Source organism: Geotrypetes seraphini, chromosome 3 (genome assembly GCF_902459505.1).
Source record: "Geotrypetes seraphini chromosome 3, aGeoSer1.1, whole genome shotgun sequence".
In the NCBI taxonomy this organism is placed as follows: domain Eukaryota; kingdom Metazoa; phylum Chordata; class Amphibia; order Gymnophiona; family Dermophiidae; genus Geotrypetes; species Geotrypetes seraphini.
In genome coordinates, this window is record NC_047086.1 from 120,503,025 (window position 1) to 120,522,415 (window position 19,391).

At 42.3% G+C, this 19,391-nt stretch overlaps 1 protein-coding gene across 13 annotated transcripts in view; it reads right to left on the reverse strand.

Moving 5' to 3' along the window:
• Positions 1-19,391, reverse strand: part of PKHD1 (PKHD1 ciliary IPT domain containing fibrocystin/polyductin) — an 800,857-nt gene that overhangs the window by 283,354 nt on the left and 498,112 nt on the right. For all 13 annotated transcript variants that reach the window (XR_004538726.1, XR_004538727.1, XM_033936724.1 and 10 more), the window contains 2 exons: positions 18,822-18,957; positions 16,926-17,172 (listed from right to left, as the gene is read on the reverse strand). Coding sequence is in view for 11 of the 13 variants with exons in the window: in XM_033936724.1 (XP_033792615.1) it covers positions 16,926-17,172; positions 18,822-18,957 (383 nt within the window). In the remaining 2 variants the exon portion in view is untranslated. The remainder of the gene's footprint in view (positions 1-16,925; positions 17,173-18,821; positions 18,958-19,391) is intronic.

A 19,391-nucleotide genomic window follows, 5' to 3' on the forward strand; every position in this document is an offset into this window, starting at 1 on the left:
TCCTCTTCTCTCAAGTTCCATCGGGCTCAGGTTGATCACCACCCTCCGGCTGCCTACCTCTAGTCCGGCCCACAGCAATAAGGATACAGACCTAACACCAGCGCTAACTTCAGTGATGAAGAGCCTTCAGTGATGAAGAGGGGGTGATATTGGACTGAGGGAAGTGGTAAAATGGAAAGAGTTGGTAAGGATGGCTGGAAGGGTGGGAGGGAGAAAGGGATAGAGGGGAATGTGGACATGGATGAAGGAGAAGGGGTGAGGGGATATGCTGTATATGGGCTAAAGAAGAAGGGAAGAAAAGAGGAAGAAATGCATATGGATGGAGGGGAGGGAAGAGGAACTGAAGAGAAAAGGAAGAAATGCACATGGATGAAGAGAAATGGAAGAGAGGAAGGAGATACACAGTCAAGTCAGCAGAGAACCCAGCTTTAACTTATGCACTGATCTGGATCCTCTGCTGTCTCTGACATGGAACTCCAACGTGCCCTGCTTTGCCCCAGATCCACTGCTGCCTCAGTCTGTTCTAGATCCTGTGTCTGTCCTAGCTACCCTTATGATTTTTTTTTTTTTAGTTCAATCATTTTTATTAATATTTTAATGTATACATACATCTAAAGCATGAATGACAGTATCTTTGACAGTGACAACAAAAAGCATATACCTTGACATTCATGCTACAATATAATATCATAGTAATAATGATATAACAGGAACAACTAACGACAATACTGCTGTGACTACTGTGATGCTAGGATTATGAGGTTAATATGCTGAATATTACCCTTATGATTTTAAAAAAATATATATTAAAGTTGGATCTTGGAATCTACGTATCCAACTTTACTGCTGAAAACTCAGATCCAGAGGAAACCCCTGAATCCAACCTTAATGTAAACAAAATCTGAAGCTCCTAGGCAAGGTAAGCCCTACCAAAATGGATCAGATCAGAGTGGATAAGCAGCCACTGGATCTGGGACAGACCAATACAGCATGGAATCCAGGGTAGCCAGAGGATCTGGCAGAGGCAGCACAGGATCATAGACAGAACAGGGCAAGTTTGAGTCCCAAGGCAGCACATACGTAAAAGCCAGATCCTCCACAGACCTACTGTAGAAGGTATAGAGCAGATCCAGAAGATCTTCTTTTAGCCAGTCCTGATGTATGGAGGGAAATGGACAGAAAGAGAGAAGGAAGCACACCATACATGGATGGATGAGAGGGGAAGAGATGAGAGAGGGAGGATGCATATGGATTGGGTAAAGGAAACAGATGGAAAACTAGAACTGACAAAGAGACAGAAAAATGGAAGAAAGCTGAATCTGACAAATCAATGCCAAAGATGGACACAGTCCCAAATAATATGTTCTCTGAAGTATTTTGTCAGTCTAAACATCACAATAGAGTAAGGAATATTGGTGACCTCAGCAGTGCCACTGTTTAGAAAGCTGTTTTTTTTTTCCAGACTAATGCACCAGCCTCTACATCGGTCTAAAAGTTTACTTAATATATTTATCAATATCAAACTTATACATATTGAAAGGCAATACTCATCTGTAAGAGATCAAATGGCAGGGGCAGATTCTCCAACATAGAATCTACGTTTTTCTACAGCTTTTTCAAGGAGTGTGTAGATCTTGACTTATATCGAGGTGAATGGGAACTGGTACCATGAGATGTTGAGACTCTTTTAGATTTACTAGAATAATGAGGATCGATACCGTGGATCTCAATGTTCTTCAAGATGTAGGCTTACTAGGAGAGTGAGGTTTGGTACCTTGGGGCCTCGATACGCTGTGCTTAGGCTAGGCCAGTATCGAGGGAGTCAGTGCAAGCACCGGTGCCGCATGTGCTGTAAACAGCACGGCCACCTCCTGTTGGAAAAACTCCTTAAATTGGTCCTGGAAGGACTACACTGGTATTATTGATTTAACAGCCAGTACCAATGCTGCTGTAGGGTGCCAAGGCATGAGTAACCTCAATGAGCAAGCACGCCTTAAAGGAGACACAGCCTGCACTGAAGGAGATCAATGGTGGCATCGACATTTGGCATGCATCAAGGGACTCAATGCTGAAGATTCCTGTGACACTGGATAAGAAGAGGACAGCTTCTTAGCAGGTTTGCCCAAAGCAGGAATGGAGTCCAACGTCAAGGGAGGCATAGATGCCAGTACCTTTGGTACTGGTGGCACCGACTTGTCCTAGGAGGCCATGGCCACTCCAAAAAGCTTCTCTTGTTGAATGCGTTGAGCATTAAAGGAGCGTTTTTTTCAATGTAAAAGAGTGGGTATAAGAGTCCACTTGTTGCTCTGGCCCAAGACACTGAAAGCACCAGTTGTGCATATCAGCAAGCAACATGGGCCATTGGCAACAAGAGCACTTTTTGAACCCGACATGAGAGGAAAAATCTTGTTGGCAAGGTAAAAAAATGCAATGATTGCAAAACTGAGACCAAAAAATAAAAGTTGAAAGAAAGAAGACTAGACAGGCCGAAGCCCTACTGAGGGAAGTTTGAACGTCAAAATTTGACAAAAAATACCCGAAGCAACAGTGAAGAAAGAAAATAAAAACACTAATTAGATGAAAAAAGAAAATGAGCTGAAAAGGCAAAAATAGTTGACTGGAAGGCAACTCGTATGGACAGAATCCAGACACAACTTCTTCACTCTGTGGAAAACTAAGAACTGAAGAACAATGAGCTGACATCAGGCATGAAAGCACTTGCACATGCGTGGTGGGAAGTCTCAAAGTCACAATTAGGGAATTTAAATCCTTATACCATAATATTGCTTGAAAAGACAGATGACATTGGTGATACTTTTTAAATCATGGGAAGTGCAAGGGCATATCATGAACGTTTTGCCTAGTGACGTGCAACTTATAGAGTAATATAGGTTGCATGTGTGGCATGGTACCCAGGTGTACCCACTTATGTCTGCCATTGAGTTCACATGCATGGCTGCACCTATATTCTGGTGCATAAATGATGTCGTACACTTGTATTATGTAACAACTTAGGAAACCGCATCTAACTGCATCATTTGCTCCAATAGAAATGTGGCACAAATACCCATGCTTAGATTTAGGCGCTGATATAACTTAAACACCCCTGATGCACCTATGACCCACCCATTCACACACCTTCTTTTTGACTTGTGTGTAAAATTTAGGTGCAGATCCTGTGCCTAAATTTACATGTGTAACCTGTAATTGATTCTAATTAATGTCAATAATTGCTTGTTAAAATGCCAAATAATGGTGGTAATTAGAGCCTTGTTGGATATTAACAGCTAGTTCCTTATCTTCACCCCAACGTTGAGTTTGCTATAGCAGGAAGATCGACATGCTGGATTGGGCATTATGTGCTGATTGATGACACCTATGAAGTTAAGTGGATTGTGTCTCTTGTTTTGTTTTCTTTTTTCCCTGCGCACAGTGATGGGATGATTTCCCATTTTTGAAAAATTACATTTTGAAAGTTTGTGGAGTTTTTTGCCCATGATACAAAATTAGAACGGCTAAAAAAACTCATTGGGTTGCTGTCTGTATATTATATAAAGTTGAGGCTTTTTCTCCACTTAAATTAAATGATTTTTCAGGGGGTACTCCCACTATTTGGCTAATAACATTTCTATATATTTTTGAATTTATATTTTGTTATTATTAGCAATATTCTTGTGTAATAGAGTTCATGAGCAATATAGGGTGTGGGAACACACAAAAGAATAGAAGAGCTGCTTGCAATTAAAAACCAGGTACACAAAGCCGAAAACTGTTCATGCCTCCCCATTCAAACCAGCAATCTTTAAATCAGCAAACAAGAATCATCATACATTGGCATAATTCTAGGATCAAAGGATAAAAAATGGAGTTAACATAGTAACATAGTAAATGACGGCAGATAAAGCCCCGAATGGTCCATCCAGTCTGCCCAACAATACATGCTCCCTACTGGGAGCCAAGGTAGAAGACATAGTGAGCCGCATCGACAGGATCATCAACAGTGTGGAAGAAGAAGATACGGCGGTGATGATCCATGTGGGGATGAACAACGTGAGTAGCAGGAACTACAACAGAGATGTACTAAAGGACCAGTTCTGGATGCTAGGAAAGAAGCTAAAGACAAGAACGCAGAGGGTAGCATTCTCAGAGATCCTGCCGGTACCCAGGGCCGACAAGAAGAGGCAGATGGAGCTGCAAGCAGTCAACGCGTGGATGCGGCGCTGGTGTGAGGAAAAAGGATTCCACTTTGTGCACAACTGGACGATGTTCTGGGGGAAAAACAAGCTATACAGGAAGGACGGACTCCACCTCAGCAGAGACGGAACGAGGCTTCTGGCAAGCAACATCAAGAGACAAGTTGAGAAATTTTTAAACTAGGAAGAAGGGGGAAAGTCGACAGTCGACCAAGAGAGAGAGTTGATGGTTCGGGAACAGGTATACCCGGAGGATACCGTGCAGGAAGATAGAGGGGAAGACTCACCAGATCACAGGCATGACAGATCGAAAGGGACACAAGAGGGAAGGAAATGCAAGAAAGGAACAGGCCGCAAACACAAGTGTATGTACATGAACGTAAGGAGCCTTAGGAATAAGATGGGTGAATTAGAAGCTATGGCACAAAAAGATAACGTTGACATCATCGGCATCACGTAAACATGGTGGACTGAGGAAAATGTCTGGGACACTGTGCTACCGAGATATAAACTATACCACAGAGACAGAGTGGCCCAAAAAGGTAGGGGCATTGCCATATACGTCAGAAGGAATTGAATCTACTGGAGAGAACACACCACAACCGACAGATAAGTTAGAATCTCTATGGGTCAAAATTCCGGGAACAAATGGACTGGAAACAAAGATTGGCATCTACTACTAATCCCCAGGGTAGTCCGAAGGAATTGATGGAGAAATGACGGACGAAATTAAATGCAACTGCAAGGGAGGCAACGCAGTTATCATGGGTGACTTCAACTATCCGGGGATACACTGGAACCTATGCACCTCCGACTGCGCTAGGGAGACAAAGTTCCTGGATGCTGTAGGCGATTGCTTCCTGGAACAACTTGTCAAGGAAAATACAAAAGGAAATACAATTCTGGACTTAATTCTAAATGGACTGCGAGGACAAGCACAAGGTGTAGAAGTAGAAGGGATGCTGGGAAGTAGCGATCACAATATGATCCGCTTCAACCTGGATGCAGGGAAGAAACATCGGTCCAGAACGACCGCCACGGCACTGAACTTCCGAAAGGGAAATTACGAAGGGATGAGTCAGGGGGGCCCGCTGAAGGATGACTTACCAATATGGCAATTTTATTTAACCTTTGTCTACGTATTTCTATTTTATCCCCTCTTTTACAAAACTGTAGTGCATTTTTTTAGCGTTGGCCATGGCTAAAAACCATATTACAGTTTTGTAAAAGGGGGAGAGGATACTAGGCGAAGGTGTTTTCTCTGTTCTGTTTGTATGAAAGACATGGTTTTTTGTTAGCGTTAACTAGCCTTGTTTGGTGAAATGCATCAGGCATGGTTCTTGGGAGCACCTTGAACTAACCTGATTTGAATTTCCTTATTTTCTGCCAATCTTCTTTTGTTTCATGTTGGATTCTTTGGTGGACTGCTTGCCTTTGTTGTTTCATTGCAAGTTAACATACATGGAGTGGAACGTACTAGAGGAGTTATAGATTTGGTTGTTTATACATACATATGGGCTACAGTTGGTTGATGTAGAGTGAGGCAGTTGAGAGGCATTGCAAACTTGGTTATTAATATAGACTTATATTTTGAATAGTATTACTGCTTTACAAATATTTGAACACTTTTATATATGCACAGAAAGGGTTCAGAGTTAAAGTCCTAGGTAAGTAGGTGGGAAGGAAAGGAAGGGGGATTTGTTCAGAGATGTTTGGTATGCTAATCTTTGTTTGTTTTGAATTTAAAAAAAAAAGAAATACAAGTGGAAATAAAGAAGTAAATAAGAAAACAGATAAATGGGGGCAGGACATGGGCAGGGTAGGGGCGGAGCATGGGCGGGGTAAGGGCCCAGTGTACTTGTGTGCCTAGGGGCCCTCGAAGAATTAATCCTACCCTGGTCTCCATCAAAGCTCACTCCAGGCAATCTTAACCATCCCAGCCATTAAAGCCCTCCCCAGCCCGTCCTCAACTGAATGTCCATATAAGGGACACAGACCATGCAAGTCTGCTCAGTACTGGCCTTAGTTCCTTCAATATATACCCATTATTTTCTTATTAGAGATCCTCTGCGTTCATCCCACACCTGTTTGAACCGTCACCGTTTTCTTCTCCACCGCCTCCCTCATGAGTGCATTCCAGGCATCAACCACTCTCTCCATAAAGAAGAATTTCCTAACATTACTCTTGAGTCTCAAGTACAAATAAAATACTTTCTGGATGTCACTGACTATTTGCACAACATATATATATTTTTATTATCTACATTTCACTTGTGATCATTTTTATTATCTACATTTCACTTGTATCATCATGAATTGCCTTTTCAAATCCTATTGTCACTAATAATTCCCCAGATATAGAATAGAGAAAAATACAATAAAATATATAATTCAGTTGAGAGCATAATGATTTATAGACCCACATTAAAAAATTTTTCTGTAATTATTGCTTTTTTTCATAAGAGAATTGGCCGACATTAACATTAAGAAAGAGTACAGTCAATGAAATGTACAAACAATAATTAGCCCAAATGTGGTCTGTGCTAACTATCCACCAGTTTTACTGTGCCCTAAATCGAAGCAGTCTACCTTCATGTCCTGTTAATGAAGCAGAGTAGCAGAGAAGTATTTCCAATTTGAAGCTGCTGAGGGAGTCTGCATGGATCATTAGCACCAGAGCTTCATTACTAGGGAAGAAACCCTTTTAAAAGGGAAAACTATATTTCCCTTGTCTCGTTTGTGCGAATAAGAATGCAACATTCTTAAGGCAACATTAATACCCCCACCCCACCCCCATTAATTGCATGAAGCTTTCCAAAACTGTAAAAATGATTACTCATCACTAATGCTACAATGTTACAAAGAGGTTTCAATTAAGGGGCAATTTGCTTTAGAAATATGGCACTATAACAGGATAGCACTTTGCTGCTTAAGTGCCAATTTACCATACTAGTTGTACAAACTGTTATGTAATTCAGTTCAAGCATTGTGTGCAGAACTGTTAAGTGTCTACAGCCCACAAAGGATTTGTTAAACCAATGAACAGCGCCAATTCAAACAAGCCCTCACATGGTGGTTCATATTTACTATTAACTTACATAACCTAAGGGTCTCTATCATGGTTGATCAAGGCATACACTGTGTTTTGGCTCTCTGTTTCTGTTCTGTATAATTCCGAACTATGAAAGCATTTATTCATAGTAAGAAGTCTAGTTAAATAAATCCTATTGTTTGTCCCGGATGTATCACGAGATACATGGCAGAGCGAAGACTCCTCTTATTACATGCCCTGGAGTAGGTTATCATCTTTATGAAATGGCTAACTTTAAATAAATTAGTTTTTGAAGCAGCACTGCCCTTACCTCCAGGTATAATCAATGTGTTTTCTTTAAAATAAAAGGAACAAATTATGAAAACAAAGAGTCTAATTCATCATGGCTTTTTTTTTTTTTTCACAGACCAAAACATTTTAAAAAGCCATAGACAAATCTCTTCTAAAATCAGTACAGATGGCAAGTTTATCAGTACAGATCCAAGTATCAGTACCAAGTTTATCAGTACAGATGGCATAGAAAGGTGGGCGATAGAGGCTGAGTGCAGTGTCGCGAGTAGAGGTGGTTTCAGCTCAAAGAATGGGCTTTTCTAACTAAAAAATGTTGGTGCTTGTAACCGAGGCATAGCCCCTGACGAAATATAAAGTGAAACGGTCATCGGGCGCACAGATAAGTGCCTTTCCTTTAGAGCACTATATAGCATTTTTAGAGCACTCTATGCACTTTATAATTTATGCAGAGCCTGTTGAAAATTAATTAAAATATTGCACATGCTATTTGCTAAGACCAATGATGAAAAGACCACCCCAGTAAGGGTACAAATAAAATCAAAAGTAGTGCCTTGGGTGTTTGAGGTCTAGCAAGAAATTCACTTTTTATAGTTTTGTCCTCATCATTTGATAGAAAGTTGGGAGGCAACTAAATTTTAGTTCCTGCAATGTTTATTAAGGTGCGCTAACTGATTTAGCATGCCCATGGGATTTAATGGACATCCTAGCATTTAGTGCATGCTAATCTTTAGTGTGCACTAAATTGGATAGTGCACCTTAATAAAAGGACACCTTTATTGTGTATATTTTTATGTACCCTGCTTAGGACTTAAATATAGTAAATAAATAAATAAGTATGCTGTAAATAAAGGTGAGAAAATAATAAAATGCCATGAACTTAAATAAAGAAATCCTCCAAATGGATGTACATTGGTGCTCAGCTGATACCTCTGAGAACATCAGGACTCCTGGGCTTTGCTCAGATGTTTTCACCTACTGCAGCCCCTTTTCCCTTTAAGTTGATCCCTCTCATATTTGGAGACTGCAAAGATTTACAGCACGAGCTGAAGAAGTTCTCTGTAGAGCCAGAGTAGACACTGACTGGCAGATGGAAGGAAGCAGCAGATGGGCCAAAATGCAGGAGCACTGTGGTTGTATCTAACAAGATAGTTTTCGTTTACACAGACACTACCAAGCCAGAAGAGTGGTCAAGACACAGGCTAGAGTTAGGCAAATAATGACACAAAGACAATGAAGGCCATTACTCAGACTGGCAATGGGTCACAAGCGGAGTTCAGCAGGGGTCGGTGCTGGGACCGCTCCTGTTCAATATATTTATTAACGACCTGGAGGCAGGAACAAAATGTGAGGTTATTAAATTTGCGGATGACACCAAACTATACAGCAGGGTTGAAAACACGGAGGACTGCAAAAATCTCCAAAAAGATCTGACAGCGCTGGAAGAGTGGGCCAAAAAGTGGCAAATGAGCTTCAACATAGGGAAATGCAAGGTCATGCATGTAGGGAAAAAGAACCCGATGTTCACTTACAAAATAGGGGGGATCACCGCTAGGGGTGAGTAACCTTGAAAGAGACCTGGGAGTGATGGTAGACACATCATTGAAGGCGTCGGCGCAGTGCGCCACACCCTCAAGGAAGGCAAACAAAATGTTGGGCTTCATTAAGAAGGGTATCACGACCAGGACGAAGGAAGTCATCCTGCCACTGTATCGTGCAATGGTGCGCCCGCACCTGGAGTACTGTGTCCAGTACTGGTCGGCATACCTCAAGAAGGACAAGGCGGTATTTGAGAGAGTCCAGAGAAGAGCAACTAAGCTAATAAAGGGTATGGAGGACCTCTCATATACTGACAGACTGAAAAAGCTGGGGTTTTTCTCCCTGGAAAAGCGAAGACTTAGAGGAGACATGATAGAAACCTTCAAGATCATGAAGGGCATAGAAAAAATAGACAGGGACAGATTTTTCAAATTAAGGGGATCAATAAGTACAAGGGGGCACTCAGAGAAATTGAAAGGGGAGAGGTTTAGAATAAACGCCAGGAAGTTCTTTTTCACCCAGAGGGTGGTGGATACATGGAACGCGCTACCGGAGGATGTAATAAGCAGGAGCACGCTACAGGGCTTCAAAGAAGGTTTGGATAGGTATCTGGAAGACAAAGGGATTGAGGGGTACAGATAGGAGTAGAGGTAGGTTATAAGGATAGGATTAGAAGATTAAAGGCAGTTACAAAATTAGTCAGGGACACTGTTCAGGCAATTAGGCCTGATGGGCTGCCGCGGGAGCGGACCGCTGGGCAAGATGGACCTCTGGTCTGCCTCAATGGAGGCAACTTCTTATGTTCTTATGTAAGGCAGATAAAGATTATAAGGCCTGTCTAGTCTGCCTATCTACACCATCTACTATCCCTTCCTCTCCTTTAGAGAGCCAATGTACTTATCCAAAACTTTCTTGAATTCAGATACATTTTTTTGCCTCCACCACCTTCACCAGGAGGCCATTCCATGCATTCACTACCCCTTCTATGAAAAAGTATTTTCTGAAGTTACTTCTTAGTCTACGCATTTTCATCTTCACCCTATGCCCCTTCATTCAATTACTGCTACTACTATTATTTATCATTTCTATAGCGCTGAAAGGCATATGCAGCGCTGTACATTTAACATACAATAGGCAGTCCCTGCTCAGAAGAGCTAACAATCTAATTTGACAGACAGGACATCTCAGGGTTGGGGAGATTATGGTAGAGGAAATGAGACAATGGGTATAAGTATTTGACAGCAGTGAGTGGGAGCTAAAGAGTTGAAAGCAATTTCCAAAAAGTGGGCTTTAGGCTTGGATTTAAATATTGCTAGGGATGGGGCATGACGTATTGATTTAGGCAACCTGTTCCAGGCATATGGTGCGGCAAGAAAGAAGGAACGGAGTCTGGAACTGGCAGTGGAGGAGAAGGATACAAATAAGAGGAGCTTGCCTGATAAACGGAGTTCATGGGGAGGAGCATAGGGGGAGATAAGTGAAGAGAGATATTGGGGGGCTTCAGAGTGAATGCATTTGTAAGTCAATAAGAGGAGTTTGAATTGTATTCAGAAATGGATGGGAAGCCAATGAAGTGACTTGAGGAGAGGGGTAATGTGAGAATAGCGGCTCTCACAGAATATGAGTCGTGCAGTAGCATTTTGAACAGATTGAAGAGGTGAGAGATAGGTGCGCAGGAGTCTAAGCGTGAGGTGATGAGAGCGTGTTCAGAGAGAAGAGGATGGATTTTGGTAATATTAGAGGAGGAAGCAACAGGTTTTGGCAGTTTGTTGGATCTGAGCAGAGAAGGAGAGAGAGGAGTCAAAGATCACCCCAAGGCTGCAAGCTGACGAGACAGGGAGGAGGATAGTGTTATCCACAGAAATAGAGAACAATGAGAGGAGGGAGGTGAGTTTAGTTGGAAAGATAAGGAGCTCAGTTTTAGCCATATTCAGTTTGAGATGGCGGTGAGACATCCAAGTGGCAATGTCGGACAGGCAGGCTGAGATTCGAGCCTGAATACCTGTACAGATATCTGGTGTGGAGAGGTAGATCTGGGAGTCATCAGCATAGAGGTGATATTGAAAACCATGAGAGGAGATCAGTATACTAAGACAGCAGATATATATGGAAAAGAGGAGAGGGCCCAGAACAGAGCCTTGGGGTACGCCAATAGACAGTGGGATGGCAGTGGAGAGGATCCACCGTAACATACCCTGAAAGTATGATGGGAGAGAAAGGAAGAAAACCAGGATAGAACAGAACCCTGGAATCCCAGTGAGGACAGCATGTCGAGAAGGAGTTGCTGATCAACAGTGACGAAGGAAGCAGACAGATCAAGAAGAATGAGGATAGAGTAGAATCCATTGGATTTGGCCAGGAACAGTCATTAGAGACTTAAGCAAGTACAGATTCTGTACATGGAGAGGTGACAGCCCGTCTGATGTGGGTCAAGAATATTATGAGAAGAAAGAAAGACCAGGCAACGCCAGTGAACAGCACGTTTGAGTAGTTTGGATAGGAAGGGAAGGAAGGAGATGGGGCGGTAGTTGGAGGGTTGGAGGGGGATGTGGAGTTTAGTGAGGGCTTTTTGAGGAGGGGTTTGAAGACATCAGGAACTGTATCAGTGGAGAGCAAAAGATTGAGGATGTGACAAATGGGAGTGATTACAGTGGGAGCGATGGATCCAAGTAGACGGGTAGGAATCGGATCAGAGGAACAGGGTTTGGAGGAAGAGAGAAGGTATGCAGTTTCCTCTTCTGTGACTTCAGAAAAGGAAGAAAGGGTTGTAGGGGTTGTTGAAGGGAAGTTGAAAGAGTAGACAGTCAGAAGGAGTGGTGGGGGAGGTGACATAGTTGAGAATTCAAGGTGGATCTTGTGAATCTTGCTGTGTAAAAACTCTGTCATCGTCTGGGGAAGTGAAAAGGGGATAGGAGGTAGGGTACTTTGAGTAGAGAGTTGAGTGTGGCAAAGAGACAGCGAGGGTTGGCACTAAGAGAGTTAGTTAAATGCTTGTAGTATTCTTCTTTGGCATGTGAGAGGGTAGATTGGAAGGACGTCAGCATGAATTTGAAATGAATGAAGTTGGCATGCGTGCGGGATTTAAGCCAAAGACGTTCAGGCACAGAAGCACAGGTAACAGATTTAAAGGGGTCAACTAGGGTCGGGGTTTGGCATGTCTTACAGAACGTGAAATGGGAGGGGCAAGTCTATCATTAGAAGATGAGAGAATGGAGCTATAGAAGAGAACAGCTTCATTGGTATACTTGTTTGACATAATGGTAGAAAGGAGGGATGAGACAGTGGTAGAGAGTGTGTCAGGGTCAATAGCCTGAAGGTTGCTAAATGTATGGGTAGTGATTAGTCTGGTTTTGGGGGGAGGGTGATGAGTTGTGAAGGTTAACAGCTGATGGTTGGAGATGGTAAGATTTGAGGTGCAGAATTCAGTGATAGAGCAGTTGGAGGAGAGGCCAAGGTCAAGGCAGTGGCCTTTCTGGTGAGTAGGGGTGGTGGAGCACAGCTGGAGAACATATGAGAACATTAGCGCAAGAAACCTGGACGTTTAGGAGTGAGAAGGGTCATTGGCATGGATGTTGAAGTCACCGAGGATAAGGGAGGGAGGGTTCAAGAAAGGACAGCCAGGAGTCAAAGTCAGTGAGGAAGGAGGAGAAGGATTTATCAGGGGGTCGGTAAATGACTGCTACTCTGAGAGACAGAGGGACAAATAGACGGATGGAGTGAACTTCAAAGGAAGGATAACAGTAAGATTGAGGCAGAAGAAGGGGTTGATGTTTACAAGATGGTGAGAGTAAGAGTACAACACCACCTCCATGTCCATCTGGATGAGGTGTGAGTGAGAAAAGGTACCCTGCATGACACAGGGCGGCAGCTGAAGCAGAGTCTTCAGGGCAGATCCAGGTTTCAGTTAGTGCTAGCAGGTAGAGCTTTCTAGAGATAAAGAGGTTGTAGATGAAGGTAAGTTTGTTGGAGACAGAGAGGGCATTCCACAGGTCACATGAGAAGGGCAGGGAGGAACGGGGGAAGAGAGGAACAGAAATAAGTTTGGTTAGATTGTGGTGTGACAGAAATATTAGAAACATGATGCCAGATAAAGGCCAAATGGCCCATCCGGTCTGCCCATCCGCAGTAACAATTATCTTTTCCTCTCTCTAAGAAATCCTACGTGACTATACCATGTTTTCTTGAAATCATACACAGTCTCTGTCTGGATGGCATTGTAGACAATATGATGAAACCTTCCACCCAATGTGTGACAGCGGCCAAAAAAGCAAACAAGATGCTAAGAATTATTAACAAAGGGATTTTTTTAACAAGACTAAGAATGTTATAATGCCTCTGTATTGCTCCATGGTGCGACCTCACCTAGAGTATTGCATTCAATTCTGTTTTCCTTATCTAAAGAAAGATATAGCTGCACTAGAAAAAGTTCAAAGAAGAACGACCAAGATGATAAAGGGGCTGAGAGGAGATATGATTGAAGTCTACAAAATCCTGACTGGAGTAGAACAGGTACAAGTGGATCAATTTTTCACTCTGTCAAAAATTACAAAGATTAGGGGACACTCGAAGTTACAGGGAAATACTTTTAAAACTAATAGGAGGAAATATTTTTTCACTCAGAGAATAGTTAAGCTCTAGAACGCATTGCCAGAAGTTGTGGTAAGAGCAGATAGCATAGCTAGTTTTAAGAAGGGTTTGGACAATTTCCTGGAAGAAAAGTCCATAGTCTGTTATTGAGAAAGACATAGGTCACTGCTTGCCATGGATCGGTATCATGGAATGTTGCTACTCTTTGGGTTTCGGCCAGGTACTAATGACCTGGATTGGCCACCGTGAGAATGGGCTACTGGGCTTGACGGCCCATTGGTCTGACCCAATAAGGCTCTTCTTATGTTCTTATGTATACCACCTCATATATTAAATAATATTCAGCTATGAAACATGCAAATGATTACAATGCAGTTCATTATAAAGCAAAAATGAATAACACAGCTTACATTAAGGGGGGGATTCATCAAAGGGTGTTAAGCACATTAATGCGCAACCATGTTAGCACATGCTAGCCGCTAAATGGGCATTTTTTAGCAGTTAGAGCACACTAATGCAATTGTGTACGCCAATGCAACTGTGCACACAAACCGCTTGGTGCACTTTGATAAATTCCCCCTAAATCTCTTAATTTTTTTTATTTATGGAAAGGTAGCAACATCTCAAGAGATACTTTTTTCTATTCTCTCTGTCTCATGGAGCAGCTTTAAGGGATTGGTGCTTTGTAAAATATATGCCTCACCCCTTCCTTTTTGTGCCTTTTGGTATGCTCCAAACCCCAGATCCCTCTTTGACATACCCTTGCTTCCACTGACATGATCCCTTATCACTTTTAACCCTTTCCCCCCCCCCCCGCCTCTATTCCCTGATCACTTCAGAGTTCTATCTGGTGGGAAGTGTGTAGGGGGGAGGGGGGAGGGGGGAGAATGATCCCAAAGCACTCCTATCCCTGTTGTTCCCTAACTCTAAATGAGCCTCAGTTCCTGCTGGTAATCTCATGATACTACCATTTGGAATCAGGCTGCCAAATAAGAGACCCTTGGACCCCTATACTGTAGATGTAAATCACTAGACTACTGACACTTCCAATTATCAGTTTCCCTGCACATAAATGACACATACCAGGTAAACCAGAATCATGAAGATAATCTCTAATTTGCTGTCTGACCTCCATGCAATTTAGAAAGATAAGAAAGAAAAATATATGCAATCTCTTCTGTTTTATGATGGAAATTTTGTTGGTCATCTCTTAAACCCTGAACATAGCAATTAAATGTCCAACTCTTAGTAATTTGTGCTAACAGCCTACCTGGTTTATTACTGAAATTATAATCTATTCCCCCACTTTTACAAAGCTCAGTAGCAGCTGCCATGCTTCAAATGCTCCAACCTTGCATTTCAGCGACCAGGAATGCATGATGAACCAGGCTTCAGCAATGCAAATTTCAGTTTACAATATGAATCACTAACCTTCAGTACTGATGGTGACCCGTGCAATAAATTTGGCTGCTGTTAAATTGCTAACTTTATTACGGTTGAGTAACTATACCTCTACTTAAATATTATAAGGTAAATAAATAAAGCGATGCAGTTAGCTAAAGCTCTAGAGGTATATCTAAATGCTGCATTCAATATCATCATTTGTGTCATTAACGTGCATTAGCAATCTTCTCCCTGTAATAACACAGCTTTAATCCCCAAAATACTGTGAACAACACTAAGCCTCTCTTTTACTAAGGTGCGCTAACCGATTAATGCACACTAATCGAATTAGTGCGTGCTAAACCCTAACGCATCCATAGACTAACATGCACCCGTTAGCACGCGCTAAATCGATTAGTACGCGCTAATCGGTTAGCGCACCTTAGTCAAAGAGGGGGGTAACAGCTTAATAAATAATTTTTGCTTTTCACGTATGTTAGCTACATAACCCATAATCTAGATATTTATCATTTCTGTATCATCCCTTTCTTTGACTTCATGTGTTTCCTGCCTTGCCCTATCTGTCGCCTACTAACACCTTTGTGAGGTACATACTTTTGTGTGTCTGTGTTCTAATTCTGGGGTAACAGCCTGATTCCATCAGCTTCTGCCTACCACACTTTTTATGTAGTTTCAATTTCTACAGCATCCTGATTCCGACCAAAAAGAGATGAAGCCCATCTCTAAAGTAACAATAAAATACTTATCATATAAAAAAGTAGAAATAACTTCCAATGAATAAAATATAAACACTTAAGCAGTGGTGTAGATGGAACTCAGTGGAAACTGGACAGGAGAAACAATCATATATCATATGAATAAAATATAAACACTGAAACTTAAGTGCAGGGGCCTAGCTATCATTGATCAAGCCCATCAAAATGCCCAGGGTTACACAATGGCAAGGCATATCCAATGGTAGGGCATGCCTACAGCAACTGGGCATGGGGGGGGAGGGGAGGTACCAGAGTCAGCTGAATCTTCCTTTCCACATACCTGAATCTGGTACCTCTCCCCCCCACCCCCCCCATGCCCAGTTGCTCACCTGCCTGCTAGTTCCTCCAGAAGCTATAGCAGCAGAGGTTGTGCTAAAGGCTGCCTTTCTGGCCCACAGGTCCTTTCCTCTGCCGTGTCCAACATACAGGAAGATGCATCAGCAGGGTGGGACATGGCTGTCTCTGCCGCTGTAGCATTTGGAAGACAGGTAAGCAACTGGGTGCAGGATGGTATAGGTGCTGGACCCAGGTGTGTGGAAGGGAGGGTTCAGCTATAGGTGGTCCCTACCATTGTGCGGCCCTGAGCATTTTGCCAGATTCATTCAATTGTAGCTAGGCCTCTGCACTTAGGCCCGGATTCTCTATAGGGTGCCGATATCGGCTGCCGTCTAAAATGTGGCCACCAATTGTGTATCAATCACGCAACGGCGCCCTATAGAGAATTGCACCTCTGCAAAAGCTAGGCGCCAGAAATGTAGGCCAGAGTTTTCCAAGCCTACATTTCCATTACCTATCTTTGCCGTGAATTGCACCTACATAGACGCTTTTGTGTCACCTAACGCCATTTCCAGCGTTAACCACGCTCATAGTGGCATTTGGTGGCCTAAAGCGCCAATGTAGGTGTGTTTCCAGTGCATATTATTTAGACGCTGGTAGGTGCTTTAATGGTGACATTTTAAACGATGTTTGTTACTTAACTTAGGTGCTGGTGAAGTGCCTACTGGCACCTAAATTTTCCCCTTAATGTTTAGTGTTTATATTTTTTCATATGCTAAGTGAATGTACCTCTGATTCTCTCTGATATAGGTTGTATAATATAATACTTACAAACCAATGGACATGCGATGAAAAACAATATCTTTTTTGCAAACACTGCCTCTGAAAGCGCCACTGGAATTTGCACTTTCCCAACAGGAAACTGGAAGTGTATCCATGTGAGCAAGAAGATGACTTCCTTCCCATCCTGACAGAGAGCCATCCAGGTCTTCAAGTATGGCAGCATGAGGAAATGGGAATGCTGTCTGATAGGGTGAATTTAAAAACTTTATCTTCTCAGTCTTAACAGTAAAGCCACCTGAAAAAGGTTTAAAAGGAAAATTCATATTTCACAGGATTCTGTGGATTTCACTATAAATTTGGAAAAACAATCACAAGTAGTCATAGTAAAATTAAACTAAAATAATGATATATCTTAATTTATTGCAATTTTTCCCAGCCCTCTGGAAGAGGCATACCTAGTTAGTTGAGATTTCTAGATTACCACAGTGAATATGCATGAGACATATTTGCATTTACTGGATCTCAAGTAGTAGCTCATGTTATATTACATTTAGGTACACCTTTAAAAGAAATAGGAGAATAGTTAAGCTCTGGAGGATGTGGTAAAAGTGGTCAGTGTAACTGGGTTTAAAAAAAAGGATTGAACAAAAAGGAGTAGAACTGAATGGACTTCTGGATCAAATGCTAATGCTTGGCACTCGGTTTTTGGATGTTTTTTGCAAAACGTCTAGAGATGGACATCATATTGAGTAAAATGGTGTGGTGGCCATTTTAGTCCACTTTTAAAGATAATAAATAGAAATAAAAACAAAGGAAATAAGATTGAGAGGTGCCTGGGGCGGTGGTGCCCCTCCCCATCCTCTTCTCCACACACCCACCCACTCCATCACCACCACCCCATGCCGCGTGTATGCACCCCTTCCTTACCCTGTATCACCTTTAATGTCTCTGGCACGAGCATCATCATCAACTTGCTACCTACATCGGCGTCGACTCTCCCTCTGATGTCACTTCCTAGGTGTGGGACCTGGAAGTGATGTCAGAGGGAGAGCTGACACCAGCAGGGAGGTTGCAGTTGCTGCTCACGCCAGCAAATAGCTAGAAGTACGGTTGGGAGAAGTGAAGGTAAGTGTGTGGCATGGGGAGGAGTGGGAAGGAGCAGTGAGGAGGAGGAAAACAGGTACCGGTGCCCCCACCAAGATGGCACCTGGGGCTAACCACCCCTCACCTCCCCTTACTACGTTACTGATTCCGTGACCCCCCTTACCCTCACCCCAGCTCCTCAATCAGAAGTTGCCACCCTAGGTGTGTGCTTAATAATTAAGCCTGCCCTAGCTGGAATACAAATGGCTGACTTTTGTATGATTGCATATTTCTAGTTGCCATTATGTTTGTGATAACCAGTTCAAAACCATGCAAAGCATTTGCAAGGCAGCTGCATCAAATAGATTCTGCAAATGGTATGTTTTCAAATGGTCTGCCTACAAATATTAATGAAAGATAAGGGCTGTGGTTCGTGGGTCCAACAAGAAGAATCTGCTCTGGAGAAAGTCTGAAAATAAAGACTAAAGAATGCATGCCATATAAATCACTTTCTTTGCAGGGCCTTCCCTCATAAATGTCAGCTATTGCATTTTGGCATACAAATGTATTGATTTCTTTGATTTTGTTATGCCAAAAATAATAATTTAAAAAAATCAAAGCTGCGGTAGAGGTTTCTACCACAAGCCGGTGAGGTAAATGCCCCGATGCTCACAGAATTCCTATGAGCTTCGGAGCATTTAATTTGCCAACCCATGGTAGAAACCTCTAACATGGCATTGTAAAAGGAGTCCTAAATGAATCTTGCTCATATCCCTTTTAAATTTCCACAATATATTATGGTTAATTAAAAAAAAACAACAACATGATAAGTAATAAAACTAAGGTTTAGGGTTTACATACCTTGCCCTCTGTAACACTCAGAGCAGGTGCTGATTGCTGTGCAAGAGCTTTGGTCAAAGTTCACAAAGGTTGTGTTTTTAACTGACAGCTCAAACCTTTTGGGAGTTTTCAGGCCTGCCAACGTACAGCTACTGCTCTGATTTAAGAAAGAAGAACCCAAGAGGTCAAAATACGGATCAACTTGCTGAGCAAAAAAGCAAGACAAGTCTTCATTCCGTGTGCATGCATTTGCCAAACCAGATTAACAATTTAAGGAAATTCTGCAAGAAAAACACATCATCGCTGACATACTAATGTACACTTCAGAGTTTGCTAAAAAAGGGCACCTTCTACAAATCCCGTCAACTTCTGTGGCAAAAATTTTTGACTTACTAATACAGAAACAAACTCTTAGCCTGTATACCCTTGAATATGTTTTTAATGTTAATTACTAGGGTTACCATATTTTAAGAAGCAAAAATACCTGGAAGAATGGCCCAGCCCCATCCCTGCCCAGTTCTTCCTCCAGCTCCACCCAGTTCCAGCTCCAGCCCTGCCCCATTCCACCTCATCCCCGCCCCCAGATGTGTG